Raw genomic sequence first — 23,648 nt, 5'->3', positions numbered from 1 at the left:
GTTGGAAAATGTAAAAGAAATGGACATTTTTTTAGGTAAGTACCATATACTAAAGTTGAACCAAGACCAGGTGAACAATCTAAATAGACCTGTTAGTCGTGAAGAACTAGAAGCTGTTATCAAAAATCTCCCTACCAAAAAAAGCCCAGGACCAGATGGTTTCAATGCAGAATTCTACCAGAACTTCCAGGAAGAACTAATACCTATACTCCTTAATGTATTCCACAATATAGAAAAAGAAAAGTCACTGCCAAACTCCTTTTATGAAGCTACAGTCACCCTAATAACAAAACCACACAAAGACACAACCAAGAAAGAGAATTACGGGCCAATCTCACTCATGAACATCGATGCGAAAATTCTCAATAAAATACTGGCAAACCGAATCCAAGAACACATTAGAAAAATTATCCATTATGATCAAGTAGGCTTCATCCCAGAGATGCAGGGATGGTTCAACATACGCAAATCTATCAATGTAATCCATCATATAAATAAACTGAAAGAAAAAAACTATATGATCATTTCATTGGATGCTGAAAAAGCATTTGACAAAATTCAACACCCATTTATGATAAAGGTGTTGGAGAGACTGGGGATACAAGGATCATACCTAAATATAATAAAAGCAATATACAGCAAGCCGACAGCTAACATCAAATTGAATGGAGAGAAACTCAAAGCCTTTCCACTAAAATCAGGAACACGACAAGGCTGTCCACTCTCTCCATACCTCTTCAATGTAGTGCTTGAAGTTCTAGCAATAGCAATAAGACAACAGAAGGAGATCAAGGGGATTCGAATTGGAAAGGATGAAGTTAAACTTTCGTTATTTGCTGACGATATGATAGTGTACATAAGCAACCCCAAAAACTCTACCAAAGAACTCCTACAGCTGATAAACACCCTTAGTAACGTGGCAGGATACAAGATCAACTCCAAAAAATCAGTGGCACTCCTATACACAAAGGATAAAGAAGCAGAGAGGGAAATCAGAGAAACATCACCTTTCACGATAGCCACAAATAGCATAAAATATCTTGGGGTTACTCTAACCAAGGATGTGAAAGACCTATTTGACAAGAACTTTAAGCCTTTGAAAAGAGAAATTGAGGAGGATACCAGAAAATGGAAAGACCTCCCCTGCTCTTGGATTGGGAGAATCAACATAGTAAAAATGGCAATTCTACCAAAAGCAATCTATAGATTCAATGCAATCCCCATCAAAATCCCATCAAACTTCTTCACAGACCTTGAGAGAACAATAATCAAGTTTATATGGAAAAACAAAAAACCCAGGATGGCCAAAACAATCTTATACAAAAAAGGAACTTCTGGAGGCATTACTATCCCTGACTTCAAACTCTATTACAGAGCTACAGTATTGAAAACAGCTTGGTATTGGCATAAGAACAGAGAAATCGACCTATGGAATCGAATAGAAGACCCAGATACTAACCCTCAAACCTATGAACACCTAATTTTTGACAAGGGAGCTAAAGGTATACAATGGAAGAAGGAAAGCGTCTTTAACAAATGGTGCTGGCATAACTGGATGTCAACCTGTAGAAGAATGAAAATAGATCCATATCTATCACCATGCACAAAACTCAAGTCCAAATGGATTAAAGACATCAACATCAATCTGTCCACTTTGAACCTGATAGAAGAGAAAGTGGGAAGTAGTCTACAAGATATAGGCACAGGAGGCCACTTCCTAAGTAGGACCCCAGTAGCACAGACAATAAGAGAAACAATGAATAAATGGGACCTGCTGAAACTGAGAAGCTTCTGTAAAGCAAAGGACACTGTCAGTAAGACAAAAAGGCTGCCTTCTGAGTGGGAGAAGATCTTCACCAACCCCTCATCAGACAAAGGTCTGATCTCCAGAATATACAAAGAACTCAAGAAACTAGACACTAAAACTCTAATTAACCCAATTAAAAAATGGGGTACTGATCTGAACAGAGAATTCACAACAGATGAACTTCGAATGGCCAGAAGACACTTAAGGTCATGCTCAACCTCCTTAGCGATCAGGGAAATGCAAATCAAAACCACTTTGAGATACCATCTTACACCTGTCAGAATAGCTAAAGTCAAAAACACCAGTGATAGCCTATGCTGGAGAGGATGTGGGGTGAGGGGAACACTCATCCATTGTTGGTGGGAATGCAAACTTGTGCAGCCACTGTGGAAATCAGTGTGGCGGTTTCTCAGGAAACTGGGAGTCAACCTCCCTCAGGACCCAGCAATTCCACTCTTGGGAATATACCCTAGAGATTCCCGAACATACTTCAAAAGTGTTTGTTCAACTATGTTCATAGCAGCACTATTTGTAATAGCCAGAACCTGGAAACAACCTAGGTGCCCCTCAATAGAAGAATGGTTAAAAAAGGTGTGGAACATATACACATTAGAGTTTTACTCAGCGGTAAAAAATAATGACATCTTGAATTTTGCATGCAAATGGATGGACATAGAAAACGCTTTACTGAGTGAGGTAAGCCAGACCCAAAAAGAGGAACACGGTATGTATTCACTCATAAGTGGATTCTAACCATAATTTAAAGGTCTTTGAGCCTATTATTCGTGATCCTAGAGAAGCTAAATAAGAATACGAACCTGATGAAGATTATTTAGCTATCCACCAGGAGGTAGGAAATAGTCAAGAGTCCCAGGTAACCTTGGGTTCATGGGGGGGGGGGTTGTTGGAAGGGGAGAGGGTTAGAGAGAAGGGAGTAGGGTGGAATGGAGAAAGCTTGGTTGACCGGGATGGGGGGAAGGGAGGAAGGATGAATATGGGATCAGGGAAGAATATATTTCAACTAAGGGAGTCATTTTAGGGTTTACAGGAAACTTGATTATATATGGGATCCCAGGTCCAAGGAGAGATCCCCAGATTGTTCTCTGGACAGAGGAGAGGGTGCCTGAACCGGCCTTGGCCCATAACCATACTGATTAATATTTTGCTTATCACCATAGATCCTTCATCTGGAGTTGGATGGCAATACAGACAGAGACCCACATTGGAGCACCGGACTGAGCCCCCCAAGATCCAAATGAGGAGCAGAAGGACGAAGAAAATGACAAAGGACTGCGAGGGATGCTATCACCCACTGATACAAGGGGTCGGATCTAATGAGAGTTTACCAAGGGCAGTTGGACTGCCACTGAACGAGCACGTGATCCAACCAGATTCTCTGAATGTGGCCGGATTCTCTGAATGTGGCTGGCCTGGAGTCTTTCTGAGAAGCCATTGACAATGACACTGGGACTAGTTTCCTCTGCATATACTGGATTTTTGGGATCCAGTCTGTTTGGATACTCACCTTCCTGGACCTGGAGGGAGGGGGGAGGAACTTGAACTTCCCACGGGGCAGGAAACCCTGACTGCCCTTAGGGACAAAGAGGGAGGAGGAGAGGGAGGGGGGAGTGGGAGGGTGTTGGGAAGAGGGGCGTAAATGGAAACTTTTATAATTTAATAAAATTACTTTAAAAAAAATAAGACAGTATATGGCACATAACCCAGGACACCCAGAGCAGTGGTTCTCAATCTTCCTAATGCTGCAACCCTTTAACAGAATTCTTCATGTTGTGGTGACCCCCAACCATAAACTGTCATTTTGCTATTGTTATGAATCATAATGTGAACATCTGTGTTTTCCAATGCCCTTAGCCAAACCAATATAAAAGGGTCATTTGAAACCCTCCACACTCATTGAATATGGTTGTCCTAGAGACTTCACCAAGTATCAGAGACAAAATTCCTAGCTTCTACCTCTCGTCCTAGATTTGAGTGTCCTTCCTTCCCTATGAAGCTAATTCCTGGATTGGAACCTTATACCAACCTTAGACCTTAAACCCTAGATATATCGGTTCCCACAGCCATCAAGATGCTGCTGCAGGGACTGCCAGGGAAATACACTCAGTCATCACGTGGGCCCCACCCTGACCTCTACCCCAAAAGTTCTTCTTTGCACTGTCATTCCTTATGGAAAGGAGTTTCATTTCTCCCAGGATTCCACCTTAATGCTACTGCAGCACCTTCCCTAGAAATACTGCGAAGGGCAGAGCACTGTGTGACTATGAGACACCACTGTTAGGAATGACAAGAGTCCCACAGAGATGCCCCAAGGAAGACGTCACACCAGTAAAGACACCATTCATGTTCTGACACTTTGGTGGTGGGAGTTTGCATTTACAATTATTCTTTATTTTGTGCAGATTTAGTTGAATCAACTTTTCTTTTTTTCATTATATTTCAAATACACCCAGAAGCAGATAAAGACATACACATCAGTGAAGGACCATATTCTATCCAGCAATCCCTTCTTCACATCCCTTCTCCATAGATCTCAAGACAATTGCCATTGTCTTCACTAAGGTTTTTCTAGGCTTGGTATGTATGGTTCTGATTTTTTGTTTGTTTGTTTTAGAAAGACATAGAGTTACAAGAAAGATATGAAGCTTCTTGTGACAGCCAGATATTCAGCAAATGTTTGTGGAGTAAAGAAATGAGCTCCAGAGTCCAGGCACTGAGTCATTAGACACACGTGTTTACAAGGGACTGCCTTCCATGAGACTGTCAGTTTCAATGCTTTCACATCTTTAAGCCCCCAAAAGCTGGGATCCATGACAACTCCACACTTAATCTAAAAGGGCAATGTCCCAGGAAAAGCCACAGCCTGTACTGTCCAAGTCATGATCTCCAAAGACCTATTTCCCAGAGCCCAGTGACTTGAGGTGGAGGTGGATGCCATTTTTGGAGCGCAGGACCAGCTGGGGAAGTTTGATGGGCAGCTTTGAGGGATCCAGAGAGAATTCAAAGCGCAGCAAACAAAGGGCTGTGACCACCTTCATCTCGTTCATGGCAAACTGCTGCCCAATGCAGTTCCTGCAGCAAGAGGCAAAAAGAGGCATCGAGCTGTTGGCTATCCAGTGTTCTTAGAGGCCCACAAAAAAGCAGTAACTATTTGTGAATTCATAATGATTGATTGATTGATTTGTGTGGGCTTAAAAGGCAAATCTTAGCATTGTAAAGGGTCCCAGAGGGTATCGTCCCACTAGGAATTCTGGCTTACAATCTCCCACAGAAGGGAACATCTATTTCACCCATTTCCCAGGAACAGGAAAAATAACAACCCCCTCCCCCGTCACAGCATGCTCCATAATGATGTCTCTCCCGTGATGGCCTTCAATTTTTCACTCCCAGTCTTTAGGGCCTGAGAATGTTGTCCCTCTTCCTACCTGGGTCCTGCAGAAAAAGGCATGTAGGCAAAGGGGTGGCGTCCTGACACGTTCTCAGGAGAAAAGCGCAATGGGTCAAAGACCTACGAGAGAGGACATTCTTAAATACTCACCTAATCCTTGCAGAGGAAACCCCACAGTCCACTCCCTGTCCACCCTCAAAGCCCAGAGATTCAGTACCTCTGGGTCAGGCCACACAGCACTGTTCCTGTGGAGGGCATAGATGTGCATGGAGATCAGGCTTCCTGTAAGCAAAAAAGAAACTGATGAGAAGGGGTCATGAGGCAGCCAGGCTCACTTCCACATTAGGCTGAATTCCCCGATGTCCCCCTATCTGGGACACTAGCCTCTCTCTGTGCACTGACAGTCACACTGAGGTCTTGGTCACATTCAAAGTATTTTAATCATCATAATCAACAGCTCCTGTAGCCAGGTACTGAGAACAGTGTCTAACCCAGACATCTGTGGAATGGAAACAAGAACAGTGAACCCAGGACACCGCGAAGTAATACAGATAGCAGCTATTTATTGTAGCCTTTTGACTGTCAAATGACTAGCTCTCAGAAATTTATTATGCTATGAATAATAATGAGATAACCTTCATTTGATGCTTGCTCCATGTCAGGCTCAGGTCTGAACATTTTTATGAAGCCACAGCACAGAGCAGTCACGCTGTACAGAGGCTGCATCGTAGTCTATGTGACTCATCGCCTGGTGTTGTCCAGGGTGTAGTCAGAGTAGGCACAGGGTACATGAAAACCCTGATGACCATTCTCTCTTTTTAACTCTGTCAACTATGAAAAATATATTCTGTCCTACCCTCCTATCCTCAATTTATTTTTGTTTTATTTTATGCATGTCATTACAATCTTCTTGTTAAGTAGCACCATAGTAGAGTGATTTTATATAGTTTTAAACAAAAGGAAAAGAGAAAAATTTCAGGTTACAAGAACTCCTCTCCTCCTGAGAACAATGCAGCAACTGTACCCAGTGATTAGCCATGCCTGGGTCCTACTGCAGCAATGGTCAAAAGGAAAACCCAACCTCCACAGTTACTGCCTCAAAAAAATAATTCATGTCAGAATCTTTTGGAAGACAAAAAAAATAGCTCTTGCTACATCAATCTACGGAAAGATGAATCCACATAACAACCCTGAAACCTAGGGGAAAATGAACATTTATATTTATACCCTCAGTCATATTTTACAGAAGAGGAAGTGGAGGTTTGGGGCAGACAAGTTCTCTCAGTGAGGCTGGTGCACACAAAGCCTAATGTCAAGATTGTCCAATGGCGCAGGCAATATCAGAGCGTAGAGAGGATTTTCATTCCACCCCAACTATTTCCCCAACCCACCTGCAGGCAGAGAGCGGCCATCCACAAAGGTGACTGGCTTGTTGAGCTGGCGGAACACCTGGGGCACAGGTGGGTAGAGGCGGAAGCACTCCTTCATACACATAGTCAGGTAGGTCATCTTGGCCAGATCATCCCTGCCAGCAACACAGGACACTTGGGAACTGGGAACAGTGGGATCCCAGGAGAAGGTAGGCCGCATTTCCTATTTCCCCATGATTTTCACTCTCTGCCCCCACCACACTTACAACAGATGAGTCAAGAGGGTTTCAAATATCTAAGTATAATATAACACTGGGTGGTCATACAAACCTAGCTATCTAGGAAGAGAAGGCACAGGATCCGAGAGACATATGGGCAACCAACCCGCAAAGACAAGGCCACTTTTTTGTCATTTGGGGCCTTATCAAAAGTCCCACAAGTGGCATTCCTTATGGGACTAGACTGGAAAAGGTGGTCTGATAGTGTTAGGTGAGTGAACCAATGTCCATGGCTGAATACTGACAAACTCTTATAAATACCCTCTTTGGCCACCAGGAAGCTCAGGCCCAAATGTGAGGTTCAACCATTAGAACTATGTAATACCTTCTTACAGAACCCCAAACTTCAAGTCACTCTCCCCCTAATATGATTTCATATACTTTTTATTAAATAAGAATCCTCTAAGTCACTTCAAATTCTGGATAAAACTAAGAGATAATAAACTAAGTATTTAATTCCCTGCCTCAGACATGTTCATGATGATCTAGCTAGAGAGTACAGCTCTCTTCTGCTGAGTTTTAACCTTCTTTATAAAGTCCACTCAAGTCTTTCCCTCCTCACCCTCTACCCTCAACATCCTCATCACTCAGTGTTACTCCATCCTGCAGACTTCTTTGGATTTCAGTCATGTGAGTCTGACTTTCTGAAAACTCCCCAGGAGCAGCGAATTGTCTCCTCCTCTCCTCTTCACACTTACAACACAATCCAGGGAGCACTGTGCCCATGGCTGGACCCCTTGGAAGGTTTCCAACATCCAGCAAGTACACATTAGCTATGGAGATTCCATCCTTCAAATCTCTGACACTGGAATTAGTGATCAGTTCCCCCTTAGGAGAACAGGACTGCAGACACTGATGGGCATTTCCTCTATCCCTGCTGGGTGTCCTGCTCCCAGACTAGGAACTCAGTAGGATGGGGTGACTGTCAGACTACAAAGGCCTCAGAGGAGGAAGCAACAGAAGAGGTCTGGGTGGGACTCTCAGAGACCACTCTGGAAGAGAAATTGGTTCAGCTGGTGTCACATTCAGAACTTCAGTCTTGAGTTGAGAAACAAGGATAAACACACAGAAATTTTTAAGTGGTGGTGTTGAGGATCTGCCTCCTTCACTGTGATGAAAGATGTGGAGTCTGGGGGGAGGGGGGGCCTATGTACTTCCATCCAAAGACAGGTGGCAAGTGGCAAGGCAGTGACTTTTTCCCAGTTGTTCGTCCTCTGTCATCTCCCACTGCCTCCTCTTTCTCAGGCCCCTCTACTCTATCCAGAAGTCCAGTAGGGATTCATATTCTGTCATTATGAAATTCAGCCTCTCTTGACAATTTTATGTGACACTGAAAAGCCTCCATTTGGGGAGATTGGTCTGGGGGGTCTCTCTTGTTAACCGCCCCCCCAAGAAAGCTACAGAACCAAAGAGAGGGAACAACTGCTGCCCACATCACCTCGTTTCCAGAAGAGGTGTGGGTTGTCCCTGGCAGGCACTGGCAGGATAGGCACAACCCCTCCCTGGGCTGAGCAAGAGGAGCTGAACTCACTTTCAGGTCCACTCACCACTGGAAAGAGTCCTTGTCTCCTAGGATCTCACAGACCTCCTCCCTACATCGCTGCTGGTGCTCAGGATAAAGGGCCATGCAGTAGAGAAACCAAGAGATGCCGCTAGTGGTGGTATCGTGGCCTTCAAACATGAATGTATCCACTTCGGCCCTGAGATCTGCATCTGACATCTTGGTCCCATTTTCATCCTGAGAGGAAGCACAATGGGACAGCTCAAGGCCTTTGAGTAAGGGCTAAAAAGAATGCCCAAGAGTAGCTGTCAGATATAGATCTGAAGAAGCATATGAACGCTTGTTGGTAGACTTGGAGTCTTCCTCCAGTTTCCTCTGTCCCTTCCAATCCTAACCCAGATGTCTCCCATTCATGAAACCCTTCCTGAGCCCTCTGGACACATGACCTTTAACTTTACTTAGCCTCCGTATTGCTCATCAGGGACACCGCTTCTCGTTGACAGGGAAAACATCTTTGTCAACATCCACCCACTACCTCCCCTAACCCGGTCACTATACTATATGCAGATGGATGGCCATGCCAGTTCTTTCTTACCTCTGCCTCCTAGCCCAGAAATTGTTTCAGGATAGGCACTGAGTTTTGTGGAATAGAGGAGGGAAGGGTAGGAGAAGGGGGGAAGAAGAGATGGACAGAGGAAAGGATGAAGGGGAAGGAAGGATGGAAGGAAGGAAGGAAATGAAATAAAATATAAACCTTAAAGTTCTGCAATGCCAAGATTTTTAGGAATCATGGAAGTCTAGAAATGTTTGCAAGCTGCCACCATTGGACACAGTCAGTCAGCTCCCTAGTGTGACAGCCCAATCACAATGTATGCTGCACATTTTACCTTCATTGATATGTGCCATGGGCAAGCAGTAGGTTATATTTGTTGAGCGAGGAGTCATCCTTAGAAGGAGAGTCTAAAAACCTCCCTGGGACCAGCTGTCAGTTAAGGTGGGCACCATGCACTCACCCGAACACCCAGGAGAATGTCCAGGAAGTCCAGATGTCTCCGCTGCTGGATCTTTTTCTGCTCCTTCTCATCCTGCAGGGCTGCCTTCCGCTGCTTGATGACCTGATCTAGACCAAGAGCATAGGTGTCACTGCCTGCTTTGGTCCTGTGCCAGAGGAAGAACCAAGGTTTCCTGGTTGGCATAGGCAGCAAGGGGAGAGGGAGTTGAAGGAGAGGCCCACCTGTATGGTCATGGGCTATCTGGCAGGCCCGCAGGAAGCGGCGGCCATGTGGAGTGCGCCAGTAAATGAAGTCATTGTGGTACTGGAAGGATTCGATGCGCTGCTGCACCAGCTCTGTGAGCTCACTGACTGCCGTATAGTAGCTGGTGTCTCTGTACAAAAGAGGCCGGAGGGAGAGGAAGAGGCCTGAGCAGATTTCTTTTAGGAATCCCTTCTAAAATACTTCCCGCTCCTCTTCTTGTCTCCTTAAACCTCCTCACTAACACCCAATGTATCTTCCACCATGAGTAGGGCCTGGGTAAATTAAGGCAGGACATCTCCAACCAGAGAGCAAGCACCCTTACACCTTCCTTATCTGAGAGCCTTAGGTAGAGGTGCCTCTGACCTGTGTCCTAGGCCGCTGTCTCCTTTACCAAAGGTGCACTTCATGAGGGTGTCCAGCGCCATATGGCCTACGTCAGAGAAGATGTCAAAGCTCTTATTTTCACTAGCCTTTTTCTCCCACTTGTCCTGGAATTCAGAGAGAGAGAGAGAGGAGGTAACCTGTGGAAGAACTGGGCTGCCTGGCCAGCGAAGCCGGTAGGCTAAATACAGATCTTCATTTCTGTCTCAACTCCTCCAAATCCATTCCCCCACTCTCATCCCTGGCTCTGTAGCAGACCACTTGCTGTGGTCTCCCCTATTCCCCCTGCCTGCATAGTCAGTGGATCACACAAGTCTCCTCCAAACACCCTTCCCCCAACTCATGGCTTTATTCCAGTGCCCAGCCTCAGCAGGCACTTCCTGGGAACCCGCCAGGCAAGCCTGCCAGAGAAGTACATAAGCCAAAGAAGGTGGTTGAGTTTCTGATCTCCACTCTCACACCTCCTCCAAGTCCAAGACCCCAGTCTCAGCCCCAGGTTTCCAGCAGGCTCTGGTGCCTCTCCTCACTCTTGGCCCTATTCCCAAGGGACTAAAGCACATCCTGCTGTTACACCCTGAATTCCTCCCTCCTGTAGACTCCCTCATTCCTCCCAGGCCTTCTCTATTCCTAAGTTCCCAATACACAGAAACACATTTTACCAGGATCCCTCTCCCATGGCAATGCCTATCAGAATCTGAGAAGAATCCTCTACCAGGCAATATACAGCCACCACACCCTCATAAGAACCAGAAAGGGCAACAGAAACTAAGGAACAAAACACCCACACAACAAAGACAAGAGCACTTAGAACTGCAGTCTTCCCAAACCCAGACGGTTAGAGGCCAGCATGAGAACCCAATCAATAACAGCCAGGACTATTTGTCTCCACTAGAGCCCAGCAACCCTATCACTGCAGGCCCATAGCTGAAGCACGAGAAAAACAATGAAAATAGCATTTACGAATATGATAGATGTCCTTAAAGAGGAAATTACTAAACCGCTTAAAGAAATCTATGAAGGCATAAATAAACAGTGGAAGGAAATGAAACAAAATCATTCAAGTCCTGAAAGTGGAAATAGAATAAATAAAGGAAATCCAAACTATGGACAGTCTGGAGATGAAAATTTTAGAAATTTCAGCAGAAACCTCAGAGGCAAGACTTACTAACAGAATACAAGAGACAGAAAAGAAAATCTCAGCCATTTGAGGCAAGATAAAAGAAAGGGATACCTCAAGGAAATAAAATATAAGATATAAAAAAAAAACTCCTGGCACAAAGCATACAGGAAATCTGGGACACTATGAAAATACCAAACTCAACAATAACAGGAATAAAAGAGGAATAAAAGAGGAATCCCAACTCAAAGGCACAGAAAATATTCTCAACAAAATCATAGAAGAAAATTTCCCTGCTCTTAAGAAGGAGATGCCTATGAAGATACAAGAAGCATACAGAACACCAAATAGATTGGACCAGAAATGAAAGCACATAAAAATAATAAAAACACTAAATATATAGAACAAATAAAGAATAATAGAAGCTGCAAGGGGAAAAGCTCAAGTAACATATAAAAGTAGATCTATGAGAGGTACATCTGAATTCTCAGTGAAAACTCTAAAAGTCAGGACAACCTGGTTAGATGTTTTACAAACTCTAAGAGACGACAGATACCACGTCTAAATACTACACCCAACAAAACTTTCAATCACACTAGATAGAGAAAACAAGACATTGTGTGATAAAACCAAATTTAAGCAGTATCTATTTACAAATCCAGCCCCATAGTAGGTACACAAGGAAAACTTCAATCTAAAGCGGTTTATCACACCTGGAAAAAACACAAGGAACAAATAATCCCAGGCCAGCAAATCTAAAGAGAAAGAAAACACACACATGCACACACGCACACACACACACACACATCACAACAAAATAACAGAAATCAAAAAACAATGCTCACTGATATCACCCAACATTCGTGGTCTCAATTTCCCAGGAAAAAGACACACATTGCAGAATGGATGTGAAAACAGGATCCTTCTGCTGCACCCAAGAAACACACCTCAACCTCAAGGATGGATATTACCTCAGGGTAAAGGGTTGAAAAAATGTCTCAAGCAAATGGATCTAAGAAGCAAACTGATGTAGCAATTTTAATATCTGACAAAATAAACTTCAAAGCAAAACTAATCAGAAGAGATAGGGAAGGACAGTCTATGCTCATCAAAGACAAAATACACAACAGGACCTTTCAATTCTTAGCATTTATGAACCAAATTATAAACCAAATGAACCCAACACATTTACAGACTGTCTCACCAAACACAAAAGAATAGTCCTTACTCTCAGTACCTCATAGAACATTCTCTAAAATAACACATACTCAGACACAAAGCAAGTCTCAACAAATACAGAAAAACTGAAATAACACTCAGCATCCAATCAGATCACCACAGACAAAACCTGGATATCAGCAACAACAGAAACAACAGGAAGCTTACAAACTCACACTACTGAATTACAACACATTACTGAATAAAAAATGAGCCAAGACAGAAATTTAGAAAGAATATACCCATGCTTACAGGACTCAATGAAGACAGTTCTAAAAGGCAAGTTCATACATAAGAAAATGGAGAGATTTCTTTTTAATATTATTATTTAAATCACTGTTTGGCCCATTAGCTCTAGCTTCTTATTTGCTAACTTTTACATCTTAGTTTAACCGATATCCATTAATCTGTGCATCACCACGAGGTCGTGGCGATTTCATACTAGTAACTGAGCAGCACACATGAAAACTCTAGGCAAAATGAAGAAATCACACACAAAAGCATAGAAAGCAAGAAAAAAACTTGGGGATGAAATGAATAAAACAGAAATAAACAAAAAGTAAAAGAAATTAATGAAGCAAAGAGCTGCATCTTTGAAAAAAATCATTAAGGTTGACTTACCCTTATCCCAGTGATTCTCAATCTCCCTAATGCTGTGATCTTTAATACAGTTCCTCATGTTTTGGTGATCCACAACCATAAAATTATTTTATTGCTACTTCATAACTATAATTTTGCCACTATTATGAATCATAATGTAAATATCTGATACGCAGAATATCTGATATGTGACCTCTGTGAAAGGGTCATTCGACTCCCAAAGGGGTCATGACCCACAGGTTGAGAACTACTGCCTTATCCAAATTAACTAAAGGCAGAGAGAAAATATCCAAATTATTAAAATTAGAGATGAAGGGGGTATAACAACATAAATCAATAGAATCATGAGGATATACTTTAAAAATTCTTTGGCACAATTGTTGCAGGAATAATGAGGACAGAGACCCTCTCTCCAAAAGAGAGCACCACTCACCCTCAACCAAGGCAAATGGGATGGGTAGAGAAGCCTAGCTTGGCAGCCCACAATTCCAGGAGCCTGCCGCAGGGAGGGGACTCACCAGCATGAGATGTGTGGACTCGGCAAATATGGCCACATAGGGCTTCAGCACATCATAGTGGAAGCCAGGTGTGAGCAGTTTGCGGTGCTGGAACCATTTGGGCCCATCGAGAACCAGTAAGCCTTTCCCTGAGAAGGAAAGAGAGACGGAGGCTATGGAGTCTAGGCAATCCTCATCTATCCATGAGAGCTGGGATCAGCCACAGAAGCTACCACTCCCAAACCTGGAAAACCCTGTGGGGAGGCACTACAAGAACCAGTATAGATCTCTGGCCCCCACTGGTCAGGACCTCTAAGTCAATAGTCTAGACTATTGGTAGTTACCTCCCTACTAACCATTCCTTTTTTAGCTTCCAGGGTAAATAAATAAATAATAGGAACTTTGGAGTAGAATGTGGCCCTGGATCAAGAAGACTCAGTGGAGACTAGAGAGACGGGTCAGTGATCAAGGGCCCTTACTGCTCTTACAGAAAACCTGGGGCCAATTTCCAGAGCACACATGACAGCTCACAACCAGAGATAAGTCATTTTCTAGGGGATCCAACCTAAGTACCTATGCACAAGTGGCATATATCTACAAAGACAAACATAGAGATTAAATAAAAGTAAAAGTAAGAATAAGGCCAGGTATGGTAGTGTACACTCTTAATCCCAGCACTCACTCAGAAGTTATAGGCAGGTGGATCTCTATGAGTTCAAAGCCAACCTGATAGAGAATTGTTAAGGCAACATAGTGAGAACCCTGTCTCGAAATAAATTCATTAATCAACTAATTAATTAAAAGAAGTAGATGACCCAGTGACTCCCTTCACTTTCAACATCAGTCTACATACTGATAGCCAACATTGGTCCATCTTCCCTGACAAGCCTCATCTACTAATTGAAGTCTGCCTTTCAATCACTCAGACAGCTTGCAGCCTCCATGATTCTATGACGATTACACCTTTTCTCAGACCCTTCTTCCAGGAAACACATTACTATACTATCCTACAGGATCAGCTCCAGGGTTGCCTCCTCTAGGAAGCTTTTCTTCAAATACACATTGCCTTACCCCTGCTTGGAAGGGAGGAAGAAGAATATCCAGCAAGGCAAAGTCTAGCTCCTGCAATGGGCTCCCCTGCTCTCCACAGAGATGCTAAGCTCAGGACAGGCATTCAGGAGCAAAGCAGTACACTGGAGGGATAACCAGCTGAGTGTGGCAGGGCAGAATTCTGGTCACTTAGCATAATGGAGCAAAAGCAAGGTACAGAAAAATAGATGCTCACTTACCGATCCACTGGAGCAAGAAGTCATAAACATCTGGAGCCTTTGGGTCTGCAGAACAAACGGATGTCAGTCAAGGAGAAACACAATATTCCCAGATGAGAGGCATAGGGATGAAAGAGGTAGAGATTTGATCTTTCTCATCCAAGACTTTAGACACAAGCCCTGACCTTCCCCAACTTGGTACCTGAGCCTATCATTCCCAGGAAACCCCACCCTCTCTCCAAGGTACCTCACCTCCGCGGCTGTACACAGCTTTGGCATAGTCAGGCTCATAGATGTTCAGATAACCAACGAATTGTCCAAGCCAGAGTGGATGGGCATAGGGGAACTCTTGGGACCAGGATACCACCTTGTCCAGGCTCCCCACCTTCTGGATCTGAAACAATAACAGAAGACAATGACCGCTCAGGAATCCAGTGAGGCCAGCAGACCCCAGATTTCTGGAAAAAGAAGGAAGGATGCTGCCCAGGCAGACCCTGGAACCTCCTCCTCTCCTCCCGTATCCCTGTCTCCTGCACACTTCACCTCTCCAGCCCCAGAGCTGCTGCTCTAAGTCCAGGAATGCTTGTCACACCGAGCCACTCCCTTCGAAGACCCTGGAGATTATCGTACTTTCATTTCCAACTACCATCTGCGCCTTCTCTGCAGTTCTCAATTCCATTCCTTTGCAGAACCTGGTGTAATCTCGCTATAGAGTCATCTTTCTGAACACTGGATTCAACCCAAAAGGTTGCCCAATGTGTGCAGTGTCAGGAGTAAAAGTGATAAAGATCATCTTTACCTCTAGGTATAGGGACATTCATGACGCCCCTCCCTTTATAGCTGTGAATCCCTGGACTTCTCCCTTCTGCTGGGTCTCTCTTCTTTGCCGCCTGCGCTCGAAGGAACTAAGGCAACACCATCTTGTCCTGACTCCATGTTGTGTCCACTTAGAGAATTCTCAAGCCTCTCCCCTCCCACTAGCAATGTCTGTCTTGGCAACACATTCAAGATTTCTTTTATTTGGACCATGCTCCAGATGTATTAACCCAAATAATACATTCCTTTGTAAGTAAAAAATAATTGCTATGTTATGTCTAAATAACTACTAGGTTCTGCTGAAACAAATGTTCCAAGGTTCCTCTGACCCTCATCTAACATTGATGTCATTGTGGTTTTTGTCTTTAAAAATGCTATACCCCTGAGCTTCGGCACCAAGATGCTCTGAGATCTTAGCGCACTCTTGGTTGCTGGCCAGAATGAAAAAGCTCTGATATTCTTAATTGGCTTAATTGGTTGTCTGTTATCACTCTTGAGTGGATTAATTGCCCCACATGGGGTTCCCTTACATCCTGTTCCCTGAAGTTCCCACCTCCAGGGAGCTATGCCTGCTCCCTTCTGTAGCATCCCAACCACAGACAGAAGGCCTCCCCTCAGTCATAAATTATCATGACCCTCCTAGAGACAGCCTTCTCTTATGGGCCCTGATTGTCCCCAGGAGCCCAGAGAGAGTGAGAACAGTTCACAGTGTCTGATCCTGCTTTTGCAGCTACAATCCTTCAAAATAGCTGCTGAGACACTGTTCCTCTAGGGGACATGTGGCTGCTGGGAAATGTCTCTGAGTTGCACAACAGATATCTCAGATGTATCCTCAGATGCCCTAAGCTTGAACACTCACTATCAGATCTAGGACAGCTTGTTTTCTCCCAAAGGAAGGAAGCAGGGGGAAAACAGGACATGGACATATGTCACTACACCCAGCTCTCCGGCAACCTGCCTAATCCATTCATTTGCACCAGTGTTGACCCCGGCAACAGTGAACAATAGGAAGGTCTTGCCCTCCAAGAGTATGAGTAAGTTAGACTCCAAAAATTAAGTCAGAAAGGGACACTGATGAAGCTTAATTGAACCATGACCTTTTTACAGATAGGAACGGTGCATTCTAAGACCAACAGAACTGTCTCACATGACACAACAGACCAAGGATCATGACTGAGCTTGTCCTGCTGTTCTTCCTGTCACATATCTGCTCAGGCCATTCATTAATGAACATAAAGGTCAGTTTGCTAGTGTCCAAGGAACAAGCTCCCTGATTCACCAGTCTTATGTAGCCACAGCTCTCTTGGGGACTGCCTGAGGACTATAGTAATCTGTTTGGGGAGATGGTTCAGTAAAGCAAGCACTTGCTTCGCATGCATGAAGACCTGTGTTTGAACCCTAGCCCCTAAATTAAAAGCTAGACATGGTAGCTGACATCTGTAATCTCAGGGTGAGATAAAGAGATCTGGGGAGGGACTTGCTGACCTTCCAGTCTATCCAAAATAGGGAGAGTTTCAGGTTTAATACGAGATCTTGTCTCCAAACGTGAAATGGATGGGGCAATAGATATGACTCAGTAATTAAAAGTCACACTGCTCTTGAAAAAGATCCAAGTTCAGTTCCCAGCACCTACATGGAACTGCCCATAACCTCCTGTAAATCCAGCTCCTAGGAATTTGACACCCTCTTCTGGACTCTGTCAGCACCTGCATTTACATGTACACATTCCCACACTACACAAAAGCTCGCTCGCTCTCTCTCTCTCTCTCTCTCTCTCTCTCTCTCACACACACACACACACACACACGCATGCACGCGCACGCGCGTGCGCGCGCATGTACTTATGTAATTTTTAATTCTTAAAAAAAATTAAAAGGAGATGGAGAAATGACTCAGCAGTTAAGAATACTGGCTGCTCTTCCAGACAACCTGGGTTCAGTTTCCAGTATCCACATGGTAGCTCACAGCCGTCTGTAACTACAGTTTCCAGGGGCTCTGGCACCTTCTTCTGACCTCTATGAGTACCAGGCACACATGTGATACACAGATATACCCACATACATAAAATAAACTGAAGCAAGTTTTTTTAATCTTCTCAAAAAAATGAATAAGGTGGAGAGCCATAGGACACACCCAACATCAGCCTCTGGTCTTCACACACACAGGTGAACATACATACGTAACACATACACACACACACACACACACACATTCATCTGCTTGCAAAACAGAGGTGAAGGTCTAGAAAAACAAACAATTGAGGATAGAAGACAGGGACTCATTTTCCCCAACATGCTAGGTCCCAATGTAGGAGCTCAGGTATCTCCAGAATAAAAATTTAACTCAACAGTCATCATTGGACTGCCCAGATCTGAACAAGATCTCTCAGTCCCTGAATTAGATGCCAACTGCCAACACCCTTCCCATGAGTCTCTGCTGTACCCTTTGAGTCACTCAGAGAAGCTTTGTGGGGATCAGCCTAGTTGCTCTCCTCCCAGATGGCTATTCCTTGGTGTCCTGGGTGTCTAGTGTCAATCATCTTGACCCTTTCTTTAGGTTCTCTTCCTATAATATATAAGTCTCTCAGAGCCCAGCATGCATGACTCCAAGTCATTGCTGGGATTTTAAATAAAAGACAGAATATCAGGAGATCAGATGTGAAACAATCTCTTCTAAAAATAGCTATATAAACAAAACCAGGAAAATGTCAATGGGCTTGTTAACGATGAAGGGGAAAATTTTCACAGGGTCCCACCCCTAGACTAAAGCTACAAGCAACTAGAGACTGTTGGGAGACTGAGAATGAGCCTCTCTGAGGGAGAACTGGAGAATTAACCTCTCGCAGGGGTGAACCCCTTATGACTTTTCCAATGCAAAATGATCAGTCTTGAAATCATATCAACAATAAAAACAGACTGAGGGGAAGTGTGTGTGTGTGTGTGTGTGTGTGTGTGTGTGTGTGTGTGCGCGCGCGCGCACGCACATGCACATGTGCACACCTATGTGAAGACACTCATATGGAACAATAATAAAGAAAATGAAGCTATCAATTTGAGGGGGGACCTAGGAGAGGTTTGAGGGAGGGTAGCCGGGAGTCGCTGGAAAAATGGAAAGGCATAGTGGTATGATTCCATTCCAACTAAAAATATTTAATTTTTAAAAGATTTTAAATAAAGCAGAAGAGTAGGAGCACCTTCCAGGAAGAACCAACCAAAACAAGAAGCACCAGCTCTGGAGTAACCCTGGCCTCCCTTCTGCTCGCCCTTCACCCTGACCCCTTGGCTGCTATTTGCACTTCACCCCATCCCTGTCCCTCTGTCTCCTCTTTCATAGAGTTGCTCAGGCATCTTTGTTAGGAGGACTGAAGGAAACCAATGATCAGATGGATTTGGAAGGGAAGAAGAAAAAGGAAGCATCAAGCATCAAGCACCCTCTACAGAAATTTCACATCTGACATTTAACTGCCCAGCTGTCTGCTATGTCCATATAGTTTGCCCTGTGGATACTCATCTAACTCAGCAGTCTGAAGATGACTACCCCACTTTATCAACAACAAAGCACAGAGAGGAGAGATGACTTATCAAATAGGGCAGAGTAAAGGTCCGTGATCAGTGTTGGCTGAATAGAGTGAACCAGAGTTCTCTGTACACAGTGAAATGTAATAAACAGAGTCAGAGATGATGCCTCCGATGCCACAAAGGATTGATTGCCTTTCCTTGAGCTGGAAACTCCCCCTACACACACACACACACACACACACACACACACATACACACACACACACACACACACTGCACACAGGTTAGATATTTCAGCTCTCAGTAACTCCTCAAACTTAAGCCCACAGGGAATATCTGTTATATACAAAGCATTCCCTGTGCTCCTCAAGACAAGGACACATCCTGCCTCAAAAGGACACATTCTGAGATCTGAAAAGGATGAGAGGTAGGTGCTAATAATGCCTGCAGATTGTAGCTGGCAGTCAAGAAGAGGGAAACTCACCCTGGTAGGAACTGCACAGCCAGGCCCTTCGCCCACACGCTCTCTTCCTCTCATTCCCATGCCCATCCTTAGAATCAATTTTCAGTTACTTTGCTTTTTCGTTTGTTTGCTGGGCTATTTGGTTAGCTCTTTGTTTGCTTCTTTTGATTCACTGTGTTCTGGATTTAAAGGCAAGAGGTCCCTGTTCCAGTCTTGATTTGAATCCTGAACTATTATATGTCCTTAAGTGAACACCTTGTCCCCTTTGAATCTCAACTTCCTCATCTTGATTCACACTAGGGAAACAAATCCACACCCTGTCCTTCATGCTTCTCAGGTTTAGTTGTGAATACAACCCACAGCAGAGGTGCCAAGCCCTGGAAGAAATGCCATGGTAGTGTGCCTCTGATGGTTCCCAGGGAACTTGTATAGTGCTCAAGATCAGTCCCCACTCCAATCTTGGCATGCCCGTCCTGGTGTCAAGCCAAAGCCCTCCAGATACTGGTACTGGCGTCAAGAAGCTGAAGTTAGGCTATGTTCCAGGCTTGCTGTGTACTGCTAAGTGGGGTGGAGCACCTGGGGAAAAGAGGGCAGCCAGCTCTGGTATGGAGTTCTGAGAGAGGAAGGATCACATGCTATGGAAGTCCACTGATTGAGGGTTCCTCCCCAACTATGAAAAAAGCAGGTAAGCACAAAGAGACGGGCACAGAGGGAAAGGGCTGAAGACCTTCTCAAGTTCCCTCAGGGAGTGACCTCAACCTCCCAGAGTTGACCGGGGCGCTCCCAAGTCCTCCTGACCCCCTCACCTCACCTCCCCACCACTCTCTGCCTCTGCGGGCACTCTCCCGATAATCTAGCCTTTTGCGGTCTTTCATTCAGCCAGGTCTGGTCTGTGTCAAGTTTCATGCTGTGCCTTGAGGACACAGAAATAAATCAGACCAGATCTCCATTCTCCAGAAGTCTCAGGCTAGCAGAAAAGATAAAAGATGCTAAGATGAAAAGAAGGGAGGGCCTGGGGAGGCACCTCCACACTCCTGGGAACAGGGACAGCTCTAATGTCTGCTTTCTTTCACCCAAACCTTCCTTTTTAAAATCCTGGATGCTTAGTGGTACAGGGACGTTCATAGGCTATCCCCAACAGGTTCTCCATATGGGGAAAGAATAAGATTAGAGACAAAGTTCATTTACAGTGTCAATTCCAAAAGAGAGACGGAGGAATAAGAATGGAGAAAGAATTATACCCCTTTTTTGTGACTTTATCCCTGGTATCCATGCCTGGGCTCCCTAACTGGAGCTCAAAACACTCAGGAAGGGTTTTTTATGGGGGGGGGGGTCGAGACAGGGTTTCTCTGTAGCTTTGGAACCTGTCCTGGAACTAGCTCTTGTAGACTAGACTGGCCTCGAACTCACAAAGATCCACCGATACCTCTGCCTCCCGATTGCTGAGATTAAAGGCATGCACTACCACTGACCAACTTTAAAAAAAAAAAATTTAAAAAAAGAAAGACTTTTAATCTCAAGTTCCTAGTTCCAACCTGACATATTAGAATCACCAGAAGCTGGGGGTGGGAAGGGCATTTGCTTCTCCAACTTGACTCCAAACCCCCCAAAAGGTCTGGATCCCTACAACAGGAGGAGTTCCTGACGCTGGATGCTGAGGTGACCCCAACTGGGATGCCTTCACAGGAGAACCAACCAGGATCTGAGCCTGGGAAAATGGTGTAGTTGCTCAGTCACACGAAGAGGACACAGAAGCTTCCTGGCTCTGCGGGACCGATCTCTCAGACATGCTAGGAGGTCTCAGGAGGCAGAGCTTTTCTCTGTCTTTAATTTCCTCATTGGTCCTGGAAATCTTTACACTGCACATAGCAGGACACTTAAGAAACCTAAACATGACTGCCTAGTTGTTGGGTGGCGCTTTGAGGGTTTAGTCTCTCCCCTGTGTGAGCCACCGACAAGCCTCCACACAGACTTACACTTTGGCCCTCAGAATAATGGGAAAGCACCTGGGGCCTTCTTAAGCTCTAACTCGGAAAAGCTGTGTTGCTTCCGAACTCGGCTTGAGAGGCAGGAGTAGCAAAGCTGACTAGGAGTGTTGGTTCCAAGCATTACCCCCTGCCCAAATTGATGGCCTCCCTTCCCAGCCTCCAGAGGATTAGTCCTGATTCTCCCACATCCCCATCCCCACATACCTCAAGGGCATGACCAAAGAGCCAGTGTGTAGGGGGCCCTGGGAAGCTGTCCAGAGCCCTGGCCAGCTTCTGCCTCCGCACCAGCAGGCTGAAGAGCTTGAGGACGCTTACGATCAGGATCACTACGGAAGCCCACAGGCCCAGGCGGGACAAGTTCGGGGAGAGAAAGCTGAGCACCATGGCTATACTCACAGGGCCCAGGCTCCCCCACTGCCTCCAGCTGCCTTTGGGTTGCCTTATACTCTGGACACAGGCATCCTGACAGTTCCCACCCCCTTGCCCCACGCGACAGCCAGCAACAGCCCAAACTGGGCTGAGTGCCATAGGGTGGAGATAACTGCCTCAAAGATCATAGGCAACAGAGCGAACTTGACTGACTTCGACCAAAACACAGCTTAATAGAGACCAGACCGTGAACACCCCACCTTGGTTTCTTGAAGAAGAGAACAGAGGGCAGTTCTTTGTGTGATCATTGCAACTGGCTTTTTATTTATAAGTACCTTGTATGTTTAAGAGATTTTATACACACTATCTCACTTAACCCACCCAAAGGGGTCATAGGAACTGGCTCTATGTGTCTGTTTCCCAGATAAGGTCTTCTGTGCTTCCTCATTAGGCAGTTTCCACTGTCCCCTTCACATGATGCCATGATGGAATTCATCCTTTTGCCTGTTTCATAACGTCTTTAGTTCCTCTTTGTGGGATCACATTAGGGACAATGTCACAGCCCCAGAAGGATCAGAGGAGGATGAACTACTACCCCCAAAACCATACTGAAGATTGGACAGGAACATAGAACATATTTTCAAGATGATGAGGATAAAACATCAAATCCCTCATGAGTAGATGCAGCCACTCAGGCCTGGTGATGAGTAGAGAAATTCCCAGTTTCCCAGAAAGATCATGGCTACTCTGAATGCCAGAGCCAAGAGTTCTGCTGAACGACAATCTTAACCGAAGCCCTTGCCTTGACAGGGAGTGCCTGCTGTTTTCCCTCCAGTGTAGAGTTGTATCATTATGGGCAACTACAGAACCCAGAATTCACCACCAATATTGATGTTAGGGTCCTTTCAGGGGATAGATAGGGCTGTAAAGCCCCAGACAAGATCTGACATGGCATCTGTAAATTAGCAACAAGATCCCATCAACACTCTTGTATGAAGGAGCAAGAATGGTGTCTCCAAAAATCAACCGTGACTGAAAGAGCATGTGATCCAACCAGATTCTCTGAATGTGGTTGGATTTTCTGAATGTGGCTGGCCTGCAGTCTTTCCGAGAAGCCATTGACAATGACACTGGGACTGGTTTCCTCTGCATATACTGGATTTTTGGGATCCAGTCTGTTTGGATGCTCACCTTCCTGGACCTGGAGTGAGGGGGGAGGAACTTGGACTTCCCACAGGGCAGGAGACCCTGACTTCCCTTGGGGACAAAGAGGGAGGAGGAGAGGGAGGGGGGGAGTGGGAGGGCGTTGGGAGGAGGGGCGTAAATGGAAACTTTTTATAATTTAATAAAATTACTAAAAGAAAAAAAAAAATCAACTGGAACTGCTTTTGCTAGAAATAGTGCTGGCACTGGGAACTATGCCCCGAATCCTTTCTTTTTCCACTTTCCAACCTCCTACTAATGTCCCCCCAAAGTCAACCAAATCAGGAGATAGAAGGGCATAAAGGAGGGTCAATCTGTAGAAGTCAGATCTTCCATAGTGACAGAAAAACAAAGACGGAATGTGGTGCAGAGGTGACAGGGTCAAAAGAGGGCATAGGTGGACTTGGAACTCCAACAGTAGGTTCTGACTCAGAAAACAGTGAGTAGGCAATGTGGCCTCTTGTCCTTTCTGGCAGAGGACACCAAGTCTCCTCCCTGTTAAGGAGATAGGGGAGCCAGACCTAACCACAGGTGGGGAAGCATGAGATAATAAGATGAAAGGAACCCCGATAGTTCCTTCTCTATTGGTCTA

At 44.9% G+C, this 23,648-nt stretch overlaps 1 protein-coding gene across 2 annotated transcripts; it reads right to left on the bottom strand.

The window, feature by feature from the left end:
- Positions 1-4,194: 4,194 nt before the first annotated feature.
- LOC146895152 (cytochrome P450 4B1) lies at positions 4,195-21,933 on the bottom strand. Of its 2 annotated transcripts, none has more exons than XM_087904715.1 (12): positions 21,689-21,933; positions 14,952-15,093; positions 14,721-14,765; positions 13,453-13,580; positions 9,982-10,106; positions 9,597-9,748; positions 9,376-9,482; positions 8,409-8,599; positions 6,605-6,738; positions 5,431-5,495; positions 5,251-5,333; positions 4,195-4,897 (listed from the first exon to the last, which is right to left on the bottom strand). In XM_087904715.1, exons 1-12 carry the CDS (start codon positions 21,866-21,868, stop codon positions 4,720-4,722), a joined length of 1,530 nt encoding a protein of 509 aa, XP_087760841.1. In that variant the 5' UTR covers positions 21,869-21,933; the 3' UTR covers positions 4,195-4,719. The 2 variants fall into 2 exon arrangements, with proteins under 2 accessions (XP_087760841.1, XP_087760842.1); XM_087904716.1 differs by lacking the exon at positions 21,689-21,933 and adding an exon at positions 19,518-19,657.
- Positions 21,934-23,648: the final 1,715 nt, after the last annotated feature.

Source organism: Myodes glareolus, chromosome 3 (genome assembly GCF_982192425.1).
Source record: "Myodes glareolus chromosome 3, mMyoGla1.1, whole genome shotgun sequence".
NCBI lineage: Eukaryota > Metazoa > Chordata > Mammalia > Rodentia > Cricetidae > Myodes > Myodes glareolus.
The sequence above is the reverse complement of the archived record's forward strand: the minus strand, read 5'-3'. Positions and strand labels throughout refer to the sequence as shown.

Excerpts from the sequence above, each read along its gene's own strand:
- LOC146895152 (XM_087904715.1), bottom strand. The coding sequence starts at position 21,868 with ATGGTGCTCAGCTTTCTCTCCCCGAACTTGTCCCGCCTGGGCCTGTGG. Across the intron at positions 14,766-14,951 it reads AGCTGTGTACAGCCGCGGAG|ACCCAAAGGCTCCAGATGTT; the intron begins GTGAGGTACCTT and ends TTTGTTCTGCAG. Across the intron at positions 10,107-13,452 it reads AGTCCACACATCTCATGCTG|GACAAGTGGGAGAAAAAGGC; the intron begins GTGAGTCCCCTC and ends TCTGAATTCCAG.